Source organism: Symphalangus syndactylus, chromosome 10 (assembly GCF_028878055.3).
Source record: "Symphalangus syndactylus isolate Jambi chromosome 10, NHGRI_mSymSyn1-v2.1_pri, whole genome shotgun sequence".
In the NCBI taxonomy this organism is placed as follows: Eukaryota; Metazoa; Chordata; class Mammalia; order Primates; family Hylobatidae; genus Symphalangus; species Symphalangus syndactylus.
In genome coordinates, this window is record NC_072432.2 from 114,904,526 (window position 1) to 114,925,685 (window position 21,160).

The following is a 21,160-nucleotide window of genomic DNA, read 5'->3' on the forward strand; positions in this document are numbered from 1 at the left end:
CATCAGGGGTTGATCGATGAAGTCATCCTTACCGAGCATCTAGTTCATGCAAAGCATGTGGGTTGGGCCCCAGGCAAAGGAACATCCCATGGCGCAGGTCACCATCTCCTACCCACATAGCCCTCGTCAGCTCTGGTCTGGCCAGGATGCAGGCTGCTTTGAGGGAGCCAATCAAGAGGCTAGCCTGGGGGACCTCTGAAAGCAGAGGGTACTGAACCCATGGGCCTAGTAACGCCTCTATGAAATGCCAGGAGGCCTCTGGGAGCTGAGGACTGGGTCACCCCTGGCACTAGTTGGGAACCCCTGCTCTAGAAAGCCATGCTTCCCAGAGCTCCAAGTCCAGGCCCAGCAGCTCCACTTGGCTTTTGAGACAAAGATAAAATAAGTCTTTATGTGGAGGGGCTAGGCTGGGGAAGGGGAGCACAATGGAGATTTCAGCGGTCAGATTGCCCCTCTACTTAGGAAGATCCCATGTGCAAAGCGGTGGTGGGGCTTTTCCATGGGGGACCCCAGCCTGCTCAGCCAATCCTGTCCCCACTTGGGTGTGTTCTGAACAGGAGGAAGGCATTCTCTGAATGGGAAGCAGGGGAGAGAACATCTTTTTTTTTTTTTGAGGCGGAATCTCGCTCTGTCACTGAGGCTGGAGTGCAGTGGTGTGATCTCGGCTCACTGCAACCTCCGCTTCCAGGGTTCAAGCGATTCTCCTGCCTCAGCCTCCAGAGTAAGTGAGAATACAGGCAAGCGCCACCACACCCAGCTGATTTTTTGTATGTTTAGTAGAGACAGGGTTTCACCATGTTAGCCAGGATGGTCTCGATCTCCTGACCTTGTGATCTGCCCATCTCAACCTCCCAAAGTGCTGGGATTACAGGTGTGAGCCACCACGCGCAATCTTTTTTTTGTTTTGTGGACAGAGTCTTGCTCTGTCACCCAGGCTGGAGTATAGTGGCGCAATCTTGGCTCATTGCAACCTCCGCCTCCCGGGTTCAAGTGATTCTCATGCCTCAGCCTCCTGAGTAGCTGGATTACAGACACGCACCACCACGCCCGGGTAATTTTTGTATTTTTAGTAGAGACAGGGTTTCACCATGTTGGCCAGGCTGGTCTCGAACTCCTGGCCTCAAGCGATGCACCCACCTAGGCCTCCCAAAGTGCCGGGATTACAGGTGTGAGCCACCATGCCCAGCCACAGGGGAGAGGACAATCTGAACAGATGCTGCTCCCGGGTCCGGACCTCCTGGAGCTGATGCTCCTGGACCTCCCTCTGAGCCTCATCTCCTGGGGGCAGAAGGAAACCCTGAAGACCCAAGCCAGCAGAGACCTCAGGGTGCCCACGGACACCAGCAATGACAAGCCAGGGGACATTCAGATGTGACTGTATCCAGACATTGCAATGGGAGTACACCCTCCCAACCCCACCTGCTCAGTGTTGCTGGGGCACACCTTCAACTGCCAGCACATCAAGCTCTCCCAGGGTCTTAGAGCCTCGCCTGGGGTAGGGTCGGCAAGGAGGGTTTCTGGGCTGCCCTAGAGTCAGGGTGAGACTCCAGCTGGAATTGCTTTCTTCTGTTGGGGGCAGGGCAGCATATAACAGGCTCCAGGGAGACCCTGCGCTCCCTGCCCGGCCCCTAAGTGCAGCCTCTCCACCCAGATGGTCTCCATTGATCTGCTGGAGATTTTGCCGACTGGTCAGTTCTTCATCCCATTCTTCTTCCGGCTCCAACCCCCTCCTCCTCGGACCATCCATCATCTGTCCACCTGCCTGAATCACATGAGGGGCTGGCAGGCGCAGCCTCTTAAAGGAGCCAGGGCCCAACCCTCAGGTGTCATATCAGCTGCCCACAGGTACCAAAGCCTCCCTCTGCCCTGAGACCTTTGCGCTTGGTTCTGGCTGTTTGTGCAGCTTCTGGCAAGCCCTAGAGGGAGCTGGCTGAGCTCACAGCACGTGGATCTAAGGGTCTCTAGACCTGGTTCCCTCAGTGGGCCTGTCTTGTGTCCTATACTCATTGTTCTCATTCTGATGCCTCGTGGAAACTCCGATGACCCCTGAGACATGAGCTGAGGAAAATGTAGACATTTGCTTGCCATGCAGGACTCTGAAGGATGATCAAGACTTACGATTCAATAGAGGTACACGACTTCCACTCTCATCCCACGATCTTCTTTTAAGCCATGTGACAATCCCATAAGGTCTACCCCGTGTTTCTAAACCTATGTGACAGACGAGAGACCTCAGCTCAGAGCAGTGAGGTGACTTGCCTAACGTAGCACAGCTGTCAGGGAAGAGTCCCTGGAGTTAGTTCTCTTGCCACCATCCCTTGGAAGTCTTCATGTCACAAAGGAAGGAATCTCCCCTAGGGACCGTAACAAGCAGCATGGCCAGCAGGCAGCCTGGCATGCTGGGAAGGGCTTGGCCAAGTCCCAGCTTAGCCACTTAGGAGCCCCGGCAGCCTGGAGCCAGTCATCCAGTTTCTGCGAGCTCAGTTTCCTCATCTGCAGAACACAAAGGACATCCATGCCTTTCTGGAAAGGAACAAAGGAAAACGTGGAGTGTTCTGGATCCTAAGAAGTCCTGTGCCCCAGGAGGGGTCAAGACCACTGCACCCCCATGAGGTCCCCATGCCCAGTATTTGGGACAATGTGACATGCTATAACAAAGCAGTCTCTGCAGCTAACTGTGGTTTCCAGAAACAGAAGCTGCTTTCTCACTTCCTCCTGTAAGGGAGACCTCTGTGTCCATGACTCCCTTTGTAAAAGGAACAAAGAGAGGACGGGCACGGTGGCTCACGCCTGTAATCCAGCACTTTGGGAGGCCGAGGTGGGCGGATCACTTGAGGTCAGCAGTTTGAGATCAGCCTGGCCAACATGGTGAAACCCGTCTCTACTAAAAATACAAAAATTATCTGGGTGCGGTGGCACACACCTGTAATCAAAGGTACTCGGGAGGCTGAGACAGAAGAATCACTTAAAGCCAGGAGGCAGAGGTTGCAGTGAGCCAAGATCGTGCCACTGCACTCCAATCTGGGCGACAGAGCAAGACTCAAAAAAAAAAAAAAAAAAGAAAGAGGACCAGCCAATGGCTGAGAGGAGAGACAAGGAAGAAAGCTACATGAAGCCGGCAGAGCTCAGGTCAGGATGATTCATGCTTGGAGATAGACGTTTCTGGTAGCTGAAGGAGGTGAGCCCGGCTGGGACCCAGCCCAGGTGAGACACAGCCAAGCAAGGACGGGAGGGAGAAGAGGCAGCTGAACTGGGAGATGGCTCTAAGACCAGCTTCCCAGGAAGAGTGAAGCTGGATTTTACAGCCACTTGCAGGTGCCTGCTAATGAAGGAACCTAGTCCATGAAAAGTGCCTCCCAGGTATTTGTGGCTGTCCCCAGGGGCTGGCTCTGTGTCTTCTGGCACTGGTGCCATCTCCACTGACACCACTGCTTCTACACTTCACTGGGTGTTCACTGGGCACCACCAACTCCCAAACTCCTGAGGCTGACAGTGCTTGGCACCCTGTAGCAAAGTGACGAAATTGTCCCATTCCCTGCTCTGTTTCAACCTCAACTAGATGAATGCCCAAAAATGTGCAGTGCGTGCCCAAAGTCCTTAAGAACTCTAAGTGAAAGGGGCGTGTTGAGAGATAAGTCCTAGAGATAGATGCCCAGAGGTGACTCCACTGTGGTCTAATGGTGCCACCTGGACTCGTGCCGGTAGACACTATACCATCCTCAAAGCACCTCATCTACCTGACAGCTTGCTCTTTTGCCTTGGTCAAGTTTCTCATGCTTGCCTAAGCCCTCATTATAAATGGTGTCTCCTAAATTTCCTCATTGCTCAAGCTGCATAAGCTTGCACAGAGAACCTGCAGTGCTATCTCCTTGCTTTAGGGTAAGTTCTGTCCCAGGGAGCTCCACTGCCCCTCATGCTACTGCACCCACCCAACCATTGCTCTGGACATAGCTGAATCCCAGAAGAGAGACCCACAAGGTTTCAGTTAAGACTTTGAACCTATATTTTCCTCATTCCCTCTTGGCAAAGACATTCCTGCTGACTTGCTATCCTGACAATTTCCCCCAAACAAAAGACTACATAGCATTAATGGGAATTTTGAAGGTCTCCTGATCCAGGCCTATCATTCTGCAGATGGAAGAATAAGGCCCAGAGAGGGAAAAGACTTGCTGGACGGCCCATGGCCAGTTAGTGGCAGACCTGGGATTAGAGGTCCTAATTTAGTTCCCTGTCTAGTATCCATTGTCATGGACATACAGAGGTTATGGGTTGATGAACAAGCCACAATGTCCAAGCACAGTGCCCTCTGCCCTACTGCTGGCCTCACTTGCCTTCCCCATCAAAGAAGTCAAAGACCAGCCTGGCCAACATGGTGAAACCCCATCTCTCCTAAAAATACAAAAATTAGCCAGGCATAGTGGCAGGCACCTGTAATCCCACCTACTTGGGAGGCTGAGGCAGGAGAATCTGGGACTGAACCTGGGAGGTGGAGGTTGCAGAGAAGTGAGTGAGATCGCACCACTGCACTCCAGCCTTGGGTGACAGAGCAAGACTCCATCTAAAAAAAAAAAAAAAAAAAAAAGTCAAAGGTCAAAGGTGACTTTCTTTTTTTTAGGAAGCAGCTCTATTTTGTCTGCTGGGGAACAGGGCCCTGTGCTGGGCCAGCCAAGCCAGAAGTCAGGACCAAGAGAACAAAGATTGGCTGTCTGGACGGTCTGATAATAACTGAAGATCCGAATGCGCTGCAGAGAGCTGGCCCAGTATCTGCTGTAGGTTCAGGCTGGGTTTGCCGGGTGTGGCTGGTCAATTTGGCCCAAGTGGCCCTGAGGCCGAATGTCTGGCTCTGGGCACCAGTCCTTACTTCCCGCAAGGCTCATCTCCAGGCTGCCAGGCCTGCCCACAAAAGCCTACTGAGTGCTCTGTGTCCAGTCCACCCTGGCTGGCCATGCTTCTGTGAGCCCTCAACCCCTCCTCCATCCCCACCTCCTACCCCAGAGCTAGCCAAGTTCCCATTCTCTTTCAGCCAACAGTCTTTGAGAAAACCAAATTTTTTCTTATTGCTTCTCAGCCATAATCCCCAGGTTCAGACAAACCAATTTTTTTATTTTTTTGAGACAGAGTTTTGCTCTTGTCACCCAGGCTGAAGTGCAATGGCAGGATCTCGGCTCACTACAACCTCCACCACCCAGGCTTAAGCGATTCTCCAGCCTCAGCCTCCAGAGTAGCTGGTATCACAGGCATGCGCCACCATGCCCAGCTAATTTGTATTTTTTGTAGAGACGGGGGTTTCACTGTCTTGGCCCGGCTGGTCTTGAACTCTCTGACCTCAGGTGATCTGACCACCTTGGCCTCCGAAAGTGCTGGGATTACAGGCATGAGCCATTGCGCCCAGCCAGACAAATCAATCTTGCAGGCAGCTTGGCAGGGTTGGAACCTGGCTTCAGTAACTACTCCAGCAACCTCTTGAGGCTTCTCCTTGCCCTGTGACCCAGCAGGATCATCTTGTCCCAGCTGCCCTCCCTCGAGCCATTCCTAGATGACCCTTCATCACCATGGAACCTCTGGTTCCTTTCCCAGACCCTGTCTCTGGTTGTTCTTTCGTGTGTCCACTCCTTCCCCTTCAACCAGACCCATCCCAGTTCACTTCTTCATCCCATCAGCCCTGAGCCTGTATGGCCTTGTGCGTACTTATGGGCCAAATGGTTCTTATTTGTAGGTGGAAGCAGGAATTAGGGCCCAGAGTTGGCGGCTGCACCTTACTCTGAAGTTGCCTGCTGGGGAAAGCTACCCCTCAGGGATCAAGGTCAATGATAACATAGGGGGAGTAGTCATCAGAGGAGGATGGAAAGAGAATAAGTCCGCAGAACTTTCCTTCCACCATGGGCAGGGAGGTAACCAGCAGGAAAAGAGCAGCTCAGCCTCAGCTGCCTATAATTAACCTGGGCCCCTCACTCATTCCCCAGTGAATTTGTTCAGAGCCATGCAGTGATGGCCTTAGGGACGGAAAGAAACCCTTGCTCAGTGATAGTAGCCCTTGCAGGAAGGTAGAACAGGGAATCAGTAATCTCCTTCCCTTTTGCTCTCCCTCATTCGCATAAAAGGTCAAAAACTATCTCCCATTGGCTGGGCATGGTGGCTCACACCTGTAATCCCAGCACTTTGGGAGGCCGAGGCGGGTGGATCACCTGAGGTCAGGGGTTCAAGACCAGCCTGGGCAACATGGTGAAACCCTGTCTCCACTAAAAACACAAAAATTAGCTGGGTGTGGTGGTGCATGCCTGTAATCCCAGCTACCCGGGGGTGCTAAGGCGCGAGAATTGCTTGAACCCAGAGGCGGAGATTGCAGTGAGCCCAGATTGTATCACCTCATTCCATTCTGGGCAACAGAGTGAGACTGTCTCAAAAACAAAAACAAAAACAAAAACAAAGGAAAAAAAAATAACATCTCCCTGTGAATGCAGGAAGCCTTGACTTTGGTGATTGAGTCCTTTCCCTGAAGCACAACCATAAACAAATTCTCATAAAATGTAAAACACCTGAGAGGGATTTAAAAATTAACTTGGCCTCAGTTTCCATAAGTACGAAAATAAGGCCTCAGGCTGAAGTGCTATTAGGACCTTTCTGGATCAGACATTATGCTCCTTGAAATCTCCATGATGAGGAGTTTCTCAGCCCCTGGGGCTTCCAGAAGGCCCCAGCCAGTGCAGGACGGGGGCCGAGGTGAGGACATAGGAACAGGGAGAGAGGTGGGCAAAGTGCCCATGTCCTGTCTGTGCCTCCATCTGCAAGCCTGGTTGCCAGGTTCTGAGAGTGCATCAGAGATGCAGCATCAAGCAGCCCCCAACTGCAGGTCCTGCTCAAGACCATTCTCACCCTCTGGGGGCCCTGGAGACCTCATTCACTCGTGATGCCTCACCCCACGGCATCTGCATTTCAAAAGAAGCCTGCTAGGAGAGGGAAGGCGCTGTACTCAAAATGTAAATGGTGGGATTCTTGGCATCTGTAGGGGGTGTGTTTATGGAGAGAGAGTCCTCCAGAGCACCACAGCTCATTACACACTAGAGATTACCTGTGTTCCTCAAAGGCAAAGTGGGCTTCGTTTATTTTTCCAATCAAGAAACAGTTATTTGTACCTACCTCGCGCCAGGCATTGTGTTAAGTGTCAGGGATAGAACAATGGACCGGGTAAAGTATGAACCCTGCCCTTTGAACATTTGCAGTCTAGTAGGAGAGATGGCAAACTCCTTCTGAATGTTCTCTTGGCTCCTTTCTGCCCACCTTGTCCCCAGCTTCCTCCTCTCAGAACGGTTACTGTTCCCAGAGCTCCTCTGGCTGGCTGCAGGGCAGCGGCCCCAGGGGTCTGTATTGATCACATCAGTTGGTGAGCCCTGCCAAATGAACCAGGTGCTTCTGCCCAGCAAGGAACCTGCCTCTGCACCCCGATGAGCCGCCTGCTGCGCCGTGCGTGGATGTGGCAGCTCAGATGAAAGGAGGAAAGCCCCCGCTGTGGCTGCCTGTTCTCCAGCCTTGCCTGAAGCCAAAGGTCTTCTAGTCTACGAAGCATCTTCCCTTCCCAGCTCTCCCATTCCTGGGCATAATAGGCCACGCGACCATTGCTCTGCCCTGGTACGCAAATTCGCCCCCGCTAAATCCCCCCTGTCCAGCAGCGGAAAGGCCATTCATGCTGCTCTCTTCAGCTCTCCTGAAATACTCTTCCGCTTTTGTGCTTTCCTATCAAAAGCCTAGCTCCTTCCAAACCAAGTCCTTCTACCCGCAAAGCCTCAGTTCACCCTCCGAAGACAAGGAGGTCTCTGCTCCTCTATGCCTCCATTGCCTTGCTGGTAAGACAGGGATGTCTTGCCTTGCCCACCTGGCAGAGCTGTTGAAGGTGAAATGAGACCATGGATAATCCCAGATCTCTGTGTGTGGCAGGCACTCTTCTCCGAGCTGGGCATTTATTCACTCAATTTCATCCTCACCACAAGCCTCCGAGACACATATTATCATCATCTCCATTTTTCACATGTAGAAACAGATGCAGCTGCCCAGAGACACAGCTAGCAAGTTGCAGAAGCAGAATTTGGACCCAGATAGTCAGGCTATGGTCTGTGTGCTTAACAGTCCACACTCAACTGCCCCCAAAGCAGTTTGGAAACAGAAAGTGCCGTATAAACTCAAGAACATTCTTATCATCCTAAATGCTGGTGCCCCCTCTGGCACACCTCTCACTCCACCCCACCCACCCCTCCCCGATCAAACACCTGGATGCACAAGGCCAACCCCGCCCTGGATGCAGGTCCCTGAATTACTTAGCGGAGCACTGGGACCCCATCTCCCTCACAAGTCTGTCAGAACCCTGTGCTCCCCAGTCTGTTCCCCTACTCCGCCCCCGACCAGCCATCTCTGGCCCAGGGATCCAGGAGCTAGTCAAGAAGAGGGTTCTGACCAGGTATGGTGCCTCATGCCTGTAATCCCAGCATTTTGGGAGGCTGAAGCTGGTGAATGGCTTGAGCTCAGGAGTTTGAGACCAGCCTGGGCAACATGGAAAAACTCCATCTCTACAAAAAAAATACAAAAAATTAGCTGGGTGTGGTGCATAGCTGAGTATGGTTGGCAGGTCTGTCCTGTAGCCCCAGCTACTTGGAAGGCTGAGGTAGGAGGATCACCTGAGCCCAGGAGGTCAAGGTTGCAGTAAGCCGAGATCACGCCACTGTACTCCAGCCTGGGAGACAAAGTGAGACCCTGCCTCAAAAAAATAAAAAGCAGGCCAGGCGTGATGGCTCACACCTGTAATCCCAGCACTTTGGAAGGCCGAGATGGGTGGATCACCTGAGGTCAGGAGTTCGAGACCAGCCTGACCAACATGGTGAAAACCCATCTCCACCAAAAATACAAAATTAGCTGAGCGTGGTGGTGCATGCCCATAATCCCAGCTACTCGGGAGGCTGAGGCAGGAGAATCACTTGAATCCAGGAGGCAGAGGTTGCGGTGAGCCAAAATCATGCCATTGCACTCCAGCCTGGCCGACAAGAGCAAAACTCCATCAAAAAGAAAGGAAAGAAAGAAAGAAAGAAAGAAAGAAAGAAAGAAAGAAAGAAAGAAAGAAAGAAAGAAAGAAAGGGAAAGAAAGAAAGAAAAGAAAAAAGAAAGAAAGAAAGAAAGAAAGAAAGAAAGAAAGGAAAGAAAGAAAGAAAGAAAGAAAGAAAGAAAGAAAGAAAGAAAGAAAGAAAGAAAAGGCAGAGGGTTCCAGAGGTTGCAGGGAGGCAAGGAGACAAGCAGGCCTAGCCAGAGCCTGGAGATTGATGGGTTCTGCTCCAGGCTGACTGGCACTGGATCTTCCTGGGAGCTGAAGATGGGAGCAGAGCAATGATGAACAGCCTCCTGCCATGGGGAAGCCAGCTTGAGGCCTAATCAGATCAGATACCTCCTCCCAGCTCCTCTGGCTCCTCTCCCTCCTCCTCACAGCTCACCGACCTCCCGCACTTACTTCCCAGCCCTGTCCTGTCTGAGGTCTCCAGCCACCCCAGTTGGTTTTATAAATGGCCCTTGCAGGCTATGGGCACCTTGGCTAATTGAGTCAGCACCCATGAGGCAGGAGGCAGGAAGCTGGTTAGCATCACGGCTGAAAGGCAGTGACAGCAACAACTTGAGTGGAGTCTTCAGGGAGCAGCCTGCAGGAGCAGAGAGAGCCAAGGAGCTGGGCCTTTGTAGATTCTGAAGCTCCAGGGGGAGAACTAACGAGGTGGGAAGTGGGGAGTGGGGAGGGGGAGAACTAACGAGGTGGGGAGTAGGGGGCAGCCTGGCCACCCCCACTGTCACAGGTTTACACCATGGACCACAGGCCAACACACACACACACACACATACACACATACACACTTCTATGCTTTGGAAAAAGAAAATCCAAGGGGAGGCAAGAGAAGCAGAGAAGAAAAGGAACGGGAAAAATGATGTTGTGTGCTGCGTGCGCACATCTCTATGCTAGATGCCAGTCATGCAGCCATCCTTACCTGCCCCGATGTCACCTCTGCATAATAACTAGCAAATGAAACCAGTTTATAAGAATCCTGGTCGCAGCAAACCTCATGGTGTCAACAGCTGTCTGACTTCGGACCTTGGAGCCTTCAAGAGGCCCTTCTGGGTGGATCAATCAGTTGCTGTGACATGCCCTATCCCCTTTGAGGGCAGCTGTTTCCTTACATATGAATTTGTCCCTGGGCATCCTGGTGGCATAGAAACCCTCCAAGGAGGCCCGGCGTGGTGGCTCACACCTGTAATCCCAGCACTTTGGGAGGCCGAGGCAGGTGGATCACCTGAGGTCAGGAGTTCAAGCCCAGCCTGGCCAACATGGTGAAACCCCATCTCTACTAAAAATACAAAAAATTAGCCAGGTGTGGTGGCGGGTGCCTATAATCCGCAGAGGCAGGAGAATTGCTTGGACCCGGGAAGTGGAGGTTGCAGTGAGCCGAGATCTTGCTGTTGTACTCCAGCTTGGGCTACAAGAGAGAAACTCCATCTCAAAAAAAAAAAAAGAAAGAAGAAAAGAAAGAAGGAAGGAAGGAAGAAAGAGAAAGAAAGAAAGAGAAAGAAAGAAAGAAAGAAAGAAAGAAAGAAAGAAAGAAAGAAGAAAGAAAGAAAAAGAAAGAAAGAAAGAAAGAAAGAAAGAAAGAAAGAAAGAAAGGGAAAGAAAGAAAAGAATCCTCCAAGGAGGCCCTCACCACCGCATGTCTGTTTGAGGAGGGTGATTCCTCAAGCAAGCTCCTTCATTCCTGTGTTCAGTGAACATCTGCCTGCCCACTCTATACTGTAGGCCCCTCGAGGGTGGGATGGGTCTGTGCTGCTCCCCAGCTCCTAGGCGGGGCTGGTCCGTGACAGATGCTCCATGGCATTTGCTTTTTTGTTGTTTTTGTTTCTGAGACAGGGTCTCACTCTGTCCCCCAGGCTGCTGTGCAGTGTGGCTCAATCACAGCCCACCACAGCCTCAACCTCCTGGGCTCGAACAATCCTCCCACCTCAGCCTCCCGAGTAGCTGGGGCTACAAACAAGCACCACCATACTCAGCTAATTTTTAATTTTTCTGTAGAGATAGAGTTTCCCTATGTTGTCCAGACTGGTCTCAAACTCCTGGGCTCAAGCAATCCTCCCACCTCGGCCTCCCAAAGTGCTGAAATTACAGGCGTGAGCCACCGTGCCTGGCCCATGGCATTTGTTGAATGAAGAAAGGTACACATTGCAGATGACCATGGTGCAGCTGAGGCTGGCTGTAGTGGCACTGACACCATTCTCTGGAGGGTGGCGCACCCCTTGGATCAAATCTTCTGAGAGCGACCCTGATGCCATGATCAGGATTTTTTCAACAACTGTCTTAAGGACTTTCATTACCCCTCCCAACTTCCCCAAAAGCTACTTCCCCTGTCCCTCCAGCCCTCACCCCACCTTTCCCAAGGGCCCCAATCAACCACTTCCCCTTGCATGGCACAGAGAGCATTAGAATGGAAGAACCCAAGTCCCTAGATCTGGAAGGTGACGAGAGGGGACGAAAGGGCAATGTCCAGCTTAGGACCCCAAACTTCTTGAAGGCAGGGTCCACACATCTGGGAGTGGGATTCTGAGGCTCTGAAGGGACAAGCTCTGACATGCAGATTCCTCAAATTATCCCCAAGCCCTTCGGGTAGTAAATGCCTTCCTTCAGGGCCAAGCCCCCAAGCCTGGTGGTGGTGAAGCCCCCAGTGGCCTTTTTCACAGGCTAACAACGCCCCCTGCCGGGCTTAGCCAGGACAGCCACTTCAAATGCCACCTTAGGAAATCAGGAACATGGCTACCTTGCCAGAGAGAAGCCCCAACTCCCACTGCTGGCCTGAAGAGGGGGAAGAGTAAAATCTTTGAAAGTGGGGCCTTCCAGCCTTTAGTGATCCTGAGGCTGGGAAGGGAGGGTGCCAGGGGGCACCTTCCACACAGACAGGAAGGCCCCTCACTGGCTCTCTCCAGGAAGCTGATCCATTGCTCAAGTTCCTTCAACAAGGGAAAAGGCCACAGTGAGAGCAGACACAGAGGTCACAGCACATCTGGGAGGCCAACGTCCATGTGTATGTCTATGCCCCTCTCCCTCCTAAGCGCTAGCTCTTCTATCCAGCTTCAGGACTCGTCTTGCCGGATCAATACTAGCCATCTCCATCTCAACGCATCAGAAACTAAGTTCATCTTTTTCTCAAATCCTGAGTCTCAGGCCGGGCACGGTGGCTCACGCCTGTAATCCCAGCACTTTGGGAGGCGAGGTGGGCAGATCACTTGAGGTCAGGAGTTTGAGACCAGCCTGGCCAACATGGTGAAATCCCGTCTCTACTAAAAAAAAATACAAAAATTAGCCCAGCATGGTGGCTCACACCTGTAATCCCAGCATTTTGGGAGGCTGAGGTGGGCAGATTACCCAAGGTCAGGAGTTTGAGACCAGCCTGGCCAACATGGTGGAACCCCATCTCTACTAAAAATACAAAAAATTAGCCGGGTGTGGTGGTGCATGCCTGCAGTCCCAGCTACTCGGGAGGCTGAGGTGGGAGAATCGCTGAACCCAGGAGGCTGAGATTTCAGTGAGCCGAGATCACACCACTACAGTCCAGCGTAGGTGACAGAGTAAGATTCTATCTCAGGAGGAAAAAAAAAAAAAAACCCGAGTCTCTCTAGAAACGCTCTTTCTCTGTGTTCCACATCCACTATGAGTCCAAGCTCCACAGGTGCTAGCTCTATACCATCTTTTGAATCCAGTCCTCTCTGAATTTCTCCCTTTCCCACTTTTCTTGAGCCAGGGTCTTGCTCTGTTGCAGAAGCTAAATGATTCTCCAGCCTCAGCCTCCCAAGTAGCTGGGACTACAAGTGTGCACCACCACACCTGGCTAAGTTTGTTTGTTGGTTTGTTTGTTTTTATGGAGATGGGGTCTCATCACTATGTTGCCCAGGTTGGTTTCGAATTCCTGGGCTCAAGTGATCCTCCCACTTTGGCCTCCCAAGTCGCTGGGATCACAGGTGTGAGCCATGGTGCCCAGATGAATTTCCCCTTTTTTCTTTTCTTTTTTTTTTTTTTTTTTTTTTGAGACGGAGTCCTGCTCTGTTGCCCAGGCTAGAGTGCAGTGGCGCAATCTGAGCTCACTGCAAGCAATCCTCCTGCCTCAGCCTCCCAAGTAGCTGGGATTACATGTGCCCACCACCATGCCCAGCTAATTTTTGTATTTTTAGTAGAGATGGGGTTTCACCATCTTGGCCAGGCTGGTCTTGAACTCCTGACCTCGTGATCCACCCTCCTCGGCCTCCAAAAGTGCTGAGATTGCAGGTGTAAGCCACCGTGCCTGGTAGAATTTCCCCTTTTCAATTCAGCCCCAACCTACCCCCTCCCACTCCAAGTCCATCTTCCACAGGGCTATTGGGTTATTGCCCTAAAGCTCAGCTTTTATGGGACTCCCTGTTCAAAAGCCTTTAATAGTTCCACCTTTCCCTCTAATTAGGTACAAATTCCCCTTAATACAGTCAGAATCTGCCTTCCCAACTAGATTGTGTCACCTTCCCTGCACTCTGAGCCTAGAACTCCGTCCTGAAAGCAACACATCCATACCTCCCCGTGGTTTCACCCACACTCCCATTCCCATCCAAGATGCTCCTTCACACCCCCTTAATCTCCATGGAACTCCTTCCCACCCGTAAACGCCCACCTTAAATGGTACCTTTGATATGAAGCCTTTCTTGTGCTCCCAACAAATAGTTACCTCTCTGGCACTCATGGCCCTGTCTGGTCCCTTGTGGCACTCACACCCGCTCTGTGACAGACACCTGTGCCTTGTCTCATCTCATCCCCTTCTGGGCAGTGTGTCTCTCAGAGGCCAGGCAGCCTACAGCCTCCCACAAACAGTGCCCATGCTGTCGGCGGACTGGGTTGATAGCTGAAGTCCATGGACACACCCTGCCAGGAAAGCAGGTTTTGATAAGAGGAGCAAGCAAAAGGACACAGGCTGACCTGTGGGGAAATGGTGTTTGGGGGCCTAGGAACCCAGAGCCAATGGGAATCACAGAGCTGGATGGCTCCTCCTTGCCCACATGGGGCAACCTCCTCATTTTACAAAGATTTGCACAAAACTCAGGGAAGGGAAAGGGCCCAGGACCATACAGCTGGTGACTCCCACTCCTGGTGCATAAGAGGCTCCATCAATCCAATTATTTCCTTCCTTGCAGTTTGGCTCTCCCCCACTCCCCTGTGCTTCCCCCACCATTTTTCTGACATTGACCTTATCCCAGCAAAAGGGAGACATGCTTGAACACTATTCCCAGGGCACCCTGACTTCTACAGGCCTCTGTGAGCAGATGCTTGGGGCCCAGCCTAGGCCCCAGGGGCATCTTGCAGCTGGGAGAGGATGGGATCAAGGGTGGTCAGTTGGAGCCTTCACTCCCACAGCATTCATGCCACACAAAAATGTTCCAAAAATGCTTTAATGCCACCAAGAAATCTGAAAGGTGCAGGAAGCTGCCGCCATCCACTTGGGTGCCTGGGCCCAGGCTGTCCCTGAAGTGGCCATCAGCAGGCAAGAGGCTTGCATAGCCAAGCAGCCCAAGCAATTGCTGACATCCTTTTGTCCTCTGCCCTAAAGGCCCCAGGTTCCCCCTCAGCTGGGGAAATAAAGAGGAGGAAGTGGAAAAAGAGTAGGAGGAGGGTGGTTCTCTCCAGGGCACCCTTCCTGCTTTGGGATGGTGACTCACCAAGCAGGCCCTGGGAGAGGCAATTTATCAGCCCCAACGAAGGCAGGCCAGGCCTTGGGCTCCAGAAGGGGCAGAGGAGGTTCTTCTGATGCAGTGGCCAGGAGAAGTCACCAGCAGAAGCCAGGGGGCGGTGGACCATCCCTCTGCTGCCTCTGTCACTTCGGGCCTTTCTTAAGTACAACATTGTCATACTCAGTTCCTGGCTGCCAGCCAGAGGCAGAGAAATCCTGCCTGGCTGGGTGGACATGCTGGAGGCCACCGGGGTCCCTGTCAGCTGTCGCCTGCCTCCTCCATGCCTCACCCCGGGGCTCCTGCGGACTGTCATAGAGGGACAGAGCAGCCACTCCCTCGGGCTCATCGTATATGTGGTCAGGTCGAGGGGGCAGGTGCTCCTCAATGCTGTCGTACAGAGGGTCGGCCAGGAGCTGAGGAGGGACTGGCAAGATGCCCCTGAAGTTCTTCCCCAAGGAACGGGCCACTGCATCGAAGGGCACGGCATACTCCCCTTCTGGGCCCCGAGGCCGTGGAGCAGGCACCGGTGTGGTGGGTGAAGGCGGTGGCAGTGAGTCATGGGGCCGGGAATAGGGGCTCTCAGGACGGGGCAGCGAGGCGGGGATTGTGGCTGGCTGGGGTTGGGGTGTAGGGGGTGCAGCATTCTTCTGGGCAGAGATGGCCTCTTCCAGGGCCAAGAAGATCTCATTGCCTTGCCGGGTTTCAAACTCAAAGTTGCCCTCTCCAGAGACGCAGCGACGGCCTGCCTCAAAGGAAAAGGTTACCTGGGCCAGGGAGAAAGGAGGTTATTGGTCAGGCCACAGGGCAGGGATGCTTTTTTTTTTTCCTTGAGACAGAGTCTCACTGTGTCTCCAGGCTGGAGTGCAGTGGCATGATCTCAGCTCACTGCAACTTCCGCCTCCCGGGTTCAAGCGATTCTCCTGCCTCAGCCTCCTGAGTAGCTGGTACTACAGGTGCATGCCACCACGCCCAGCTAATTTTTGTATTTTTTGTAGAGACAGGGTTTCACCATGTTGGCCAGGATGGTCTCGATCCTTGACCTCATGATCCACCTGCCTCAGCCTCCCAAAGTGCTGGTATTACAGGCGTGAGCCACCGAGCCCGGCTAGGGATGCTTTCTTAAACCCTGTCCCTAACCCAAGCCCTGGGACCTCCAGCTTCCCTTCATGGGAATTGCTGGAGCCTCCTCTGCCCTCTGTGCTTTCCCCTACAAGCAGAGACTTGGCTCTCTCCTCTCCCCTCTCCAGGCCCTTCCTGCTCACTGCCACCCTTTCAAGGATGGGGCTAGTTCAGATGCTGTTCACCCCTCCACAGTCTCTCTACCTCTTCTCGTTCTCCTTCCTTCTACTCCACTTCTGCCATCTTGTCACTCTCCTCTTCTTTGCTTCACTCCATCTCCCTCTCCTGGTCTCTCCCATCCCCTCGCTGCTTCTCTTCTGCAGGCCTTTATCTCTGCCTTTGCTTCCTCCCACCTCCTCCTCCCGCCATCCTCTCCACTTTGGATGGCCTCCTCTGCCTCTCCCGGATCACCCCTCTTTGTTTGTAGCTTATCCTTTCTCTCAACCTGCCCTGATGCAGCTTCCCACTCACCTTGTCCCGCCCAAAGCGCCGCAGAAACCTGTAGGGCCAGTCGTACAGCTGGGTCCCTGGCTCAGGCCCACCCCACAGCTCCAGGGCACTCTCCCCAGCCCGGAGGGTATAGGATCCCCGCAGGTGGCACCTCTCACTGGCTTCTGTAGGTCTCATGGTCACAGCAAATTCCTTGTGGGGGCCAACTGGGGAGAAGAGAGAAGGCAAAGGCAGTTAATGGGAAACAGCTGGCCTGCCTCACCACTGCCCAGTTCTAAATGAGTGTACCAGAACTTTTCTAGAAAGAGTATTATCCACACACTCATGGCCCCCTGCCTGGGTCTTGGAGGCTGAGCTGCTCTGTGCCAGGTCATACTCCCCAAAAGGCCAGGTACCTCCACCCCCTACCCTAGTAGACATCACGCCCCTACCCACATCCACCCCAACCTCATGCCCACATCCTTCCTGCCCCTGTCACCAGAGCCACAGTCTTGTCTTCCCCACCCCATCTCTTACCCCAAACTAGCCACCACCCCAGTCCCTACGGTCACAGCTGCAGGTGAAGCCTTGGCCCTGCCCTCCCACTGCCGGGGCCCTGGGGGTGAGGCTTAGATGGAAGGCAGATGAGAGCTTCTCCTCCCTCCACCAGCTCCTCAAAAGCAGCACCTGGGGCCCGGCGCGGTGGCTCATGCCTGTAATCCCAACAGTTTGGGAGGCTGAGGCAGATGGATCACCTGATGTCAGGAGTTTGAGACCAGCCTGGTCAACATGGTGAAACCCGGTCTCTACTAAAAATACAAAAAATTAGCCAGGCGTGGTGGCGGACGCCTGTAATCCCAGCTGCTCAGGAGGCTGAGGCAGGAGAATCGCTTGAACCGGGGAAGCAGAGGTTGCAGTGAGCCGAGATTGTGCCATTGCACTCCAGCCTGGGCGACAAGAGCAAAACTCCGTCTCAAAAATAGAAAAAAGCAGCACCCTCACCTGGGCCTCCAGCCGTCCCCTCTCCCACCAGCAGGCCCTAGGTAAGATGAGGCGAACCGAGGGAGAGACTCAAAGCAGGGCAGGCTCCCCTACGTTGGGCTGCACCCGGAAGCGAGAAGGAGAGGCTGATAAGGGGGCTGGCCCAGGCTGGGGATAACCACAAGGCAGGAAGACTCGGGGCCAGCAGCTAGCCAGCCCACACCTCCTCTCCACCTCACCCTGGGGAGAGTCCCCAGGGGAGAGCAGGGCAGCCCCCGCCCCCTCACCTGTGACTGTGCTGCTGTACAATTCATTTTCCTCCATGCAGGGCCGGCTCTGCTTTTCCTCTGGCCCCGAGAGCTCCTTCCTCTGCCCCTAGGGAGGAGGCGCCACGTTTCACCACCTTCCCGGATCCCCAGGCCCCGCTCTGGCCCAGGCCTTCTTTCAGGCCACCTCAACCTGCTGGCTCTGTTTGCACACTGGGTTCGGGTCCAACTCCATTGAGGAAGCACCCCATCACTCTAACCTTGACACCTGTAACACTTGCCCACAGGAAGCATCTAACACCCTCGGCCTGCACGCCCCCTTGCCCTTTCCGCACCCCGGGCAACTCACGGGGAAGGCCAGGAGGCAGATGGCCTGCACCCAGTCGCCACGCTCCGCTGCAGGGGCCGCCAGCAGATACAGGCGCTCCTTGGTCTCCAGGAAGAAGGCACTGGTGTCCCGGGGGCTGCTGGCATCTCCGCCGGCCTCGGCCACCCGCAGGCAGTCACTGAGGCGGATGACTTTCCGGGCAGCCTCACTCCGACGAGGCTTCTCCGGGCCCTCCTGCAGCTCCAGCCGGGCCAAGGCGCAGTCCGACCCTCCATACAGTGAGGCGCCAAAGCGGCGCCATTTCTGTGCCAGAGGCGTGGGAGGCGTGGGAGGCGTGGGAGGCGTGGGAGGCGTGGGAGGCAGGGGCGGGAGGGAGCCACCCAGAGACGGGGAGATCGTGAGCCAAGGGGAGAAGAGTAACCGTGGGAGGGGGACTGGGGCAGCCACTTGGAGATGGGGAGAGAGGTGAAGATCACAGGAGACCCAGGGAGGCAGAGAAGAGGACAGTGACCGCAGGAATTAGAAAATCGGAGATCAGCCGCCAGCCCCGAGAAAGAGGCCCACGAGCAAGAACAGAGACTGCCCAGGCAGAAAGCAACACCGGGATGAGCCCAAAGCAGGCTGCAAGAAAGCCAAACAGGCCCACCGCAGCGGACTCCGGTCTGGGGAAGAAAGCGGGGCAGTGGCCGAGGCCCAGAGGAGGGAGTGAGGAGGGCGGCGTGTGACCCGGGCTGGAGACCTCATTCTCCTTCTGTACGAAATCCTGAAGGAGAACTTCTCTCCACCCTCCTGAACCTTGCTGCCTCACTGCTTGATAGGTTGGGCCATGAGAGAGAGACAGGTGTGCCCCCCAGTGTTGGTTGGGGGACGAGGACTTCCTGGTTCAAGGAGGCCAGGGAAGGAGAAAGAGGATGGACAGCTGGCTGGGGTCCAGGCCCCCAGAGGCCCCAGCCCAAGCTGAACACCAGCCACATGCACCCCACTGGGGTGGGGAAGGAACCTCTACTGTCATCCTAAACTGTCCCTCCAGCTGCCCCTTCCATTCCCTTCCAAGGTGTCCGGTGAAAAGAAGTCAACACAGAGCAAGAGAGCAAAAGAGGCAAGAGATGAAGCCAGCACATCCCCCTACCCCCACCCAGGGCAAATAGCCCTCAGTAAGGAGCACAGTTTGGGACCTGGTTGAGGCCTGGTTCAGGAGACAGCGTCGGGTAGGAAAAGAGCCCTCCCAAAGTTGAGCTCTGGGTCTAACTTGGTGGGTGCACAGTCAGACCTATAAGGGTTTTGAATATGAAACTCCCTCTCCACCCCAGGAATTCTAGCAGCCTCCCAGGCCCCCTGCCCAACCCCAGCCCAGCCTCACTCCTACCTTTCCAAACGTCTGCTGCTGCTGAAGATACAAGAAGCCTTGTTTCACGGCCCCGTCTCCCATCCTCTGACCATCTCGGAGCCCCAGGCTTCAGCTCTCTCCTTCACTCCTGCCCTTGCCTCTCTCTTCTCAGCCGTGTGTTCCCCTTCTCTGAAGTTCATTTCCTCTCTGCCTAGGGTTTTCTACACTATTCTAGTCTGCTCGATGACGACAGGCCGATAAGCCCTGTGGTTTCTTCTGAGTGTGTGTTCTTTTTTCTTTTTTTTTTTTCTGAGTGAGTTTTATACTCACGCTTCCTGCATTTCCAGTGAGTTAGAAACAATTTCCAAAAAGCTAAATGCCAGCTCTTCAGTGAGCAATAATTCAGGTACAGAAGTTGGTACAGGGAGGCACCAGCAAAGAGTGGCTGGCCCGCTGGAACAAAGACCCAGAAACCAAACTAGACAGTGAAATCAGTAGTGAAGGGCCCCACCTCAAGCTGTACTCAAGTTAGAAGGGACAAACCACTAAGTTACAAATAAGGAAACAGGCTTCAAAAGTCTGAGGGATTTATTCAAGGCCACCAAACCAGAACCCAGGCCTCTCAACTCTTAACAGCTGAACGACACACACGGCATTGCACAGACAGACACATAAGACAGCTCATGTGGGCCTAACCAGATGCCAGTTTCACACACACACACACACAGAGGCAACCGTTTACATGCAAGCACTCCCTGCCTGCCAACAACACACACTCACACCAACCCTGTAAAGATTCTAGAAACATGATCATCCCCTCTGGAAAAGGGACTGACTCCCCAAGTACATCTTAACTGTTGGATTTTTGCCTTCTTGCAAGCATTCCTGAGCATTAGAAAGATGCTTAGGTTTCATCTGCAAATTATCTTAAGTTTCAATAGCAATCACTTTCATATACATTTTGAAAATGCTTCATAGTTACCGAAAGTGCTTCGTAGCTTGCAAAGCTTCTAGGCACACACTTTTCATCAGCCACACTATCCTTTGACAAAGGCAGGGCAGGTGTGAACACACTTATTTGCAACTTGCCTGAGGTCACAGAGATAGTTGGGGGCAGAGGAAGAAGTAGAGACCAGGGCTCCTGATCTTTAATTCAACATTTTGCAGGGCCCCTAAATGGAATCCAGATCCATGCAAAAAGATCCATTGCTGTGGGGAAATCCAAGCTGCTCAGAGAAGTTTAACTTAAAGCCAGATGGTTTAGAGAAGCAATCTGTATGGAGGCACGGTGCAGAGGGATTGGAAAAAACTGAGACTCAGACCAACACTCTTGGGGTTAATCCCATAACAGGTGCTTATATAAACAGGCCCATTTCCTCTACAACAGGGGTTCAGTTACCCTGGCAAGGAGCGAGCAGCACCGTGCACAGCTCAGGCCTTCTGCTGTACATGCCATGGACTGGACCAAATCAGCTTGAAAAAAGTGAACGTCATGAGCTCTGTGAGGACAGGGATGAGTCACTTCAAACTCACTGCCCTCAGCCGTGATGCCTGGGTTTGAAGAGGTTGATCCAAAGCTCAAGGGAGAACCAAGCACACTGTTTTGGGAAAAGCACACCTTGGGAAGTGGTTAGGGGTATGGAAATGGGATGTGACCTAATCTTCCTCTTTAGTCCCTAAGGAGAGTCAACTCTGCCTGGGAGCTGCATGGTCTTTGGCGCAGGGAGTGAGAAGAGGAGGGCTTTATGGCCATCTTGGGGGCTGCCAGAGCAGTGCTTTCCAAACTGTAACATGTAGATCTTGTTCAAAGTAGATTCCAATAAAGTAGGTCTGGAATGAGCTCTGAGGTGCTGCCGGTGGTGGGTGGGCCAAACCACACTGAGTAGCAAGGTGACAGAGGATGTCCCCTGCTACCGATTGCCTTCCCTGAAGGCAAAATGGACACGTTCCACTCAGAAC

The 21,160-nt window shown here is 53.4% G+C and overlaps 1 protein-coding gene across 6 annotated transcripts in view; it reads right to left on the reverse strand.

Moving 5' to 3' along the window:
- Positions 1 to 20,247, reverse strand: part of DOK2 (docking protein 2) — a 54,260-nt gene extending 34,013 nt beyond the window's left edge. Inside the window, exons 1-6 of one of the 6 annotated variants that reach the window (XR_008660532.2) lie at positions 19,241 to 19,680; positions 17,896 to 18,177; positions 17,568 to 17,655; positions 16,342 to 16,526; positions 14,740 to 15,515; positions 13,755 to 13,948 (exon numbers count right to left, since the gene is read on the reverse strand). Coding sequence is in view for 4 of the 6 variants with exons in the window: in XM_055295559.2 (XP_055151534.2) it covers positions 14,895 to 15,515; positions 16,342 to 16,526; positions 17,568 to 17,655; positions 17,896 to 18,177; positions 19,241 to 19,303 (1,239 nt within the window). In the remaining 2 variants the exon portion in view is untranslated. Of the gene's footprint in view, positions 1 to 13,754; positions 13,949 to 14,456; positions 15,516 to 16,341; positions 16,527 to 17,054; positions 17,247 to 17,567; positions 17,656 to 17,895; positions 18,178 to 19,240 lie in introns of those variants that run through there. The other 5 variants (XR_010114125.1, XM_055295559.2, XM_063611424.1 and 2 more) reach the window with 5 other exon arrangements.
- Between the last annotated feature and the right edge of the window lie 913 nt (positions 20,248 to 21,160).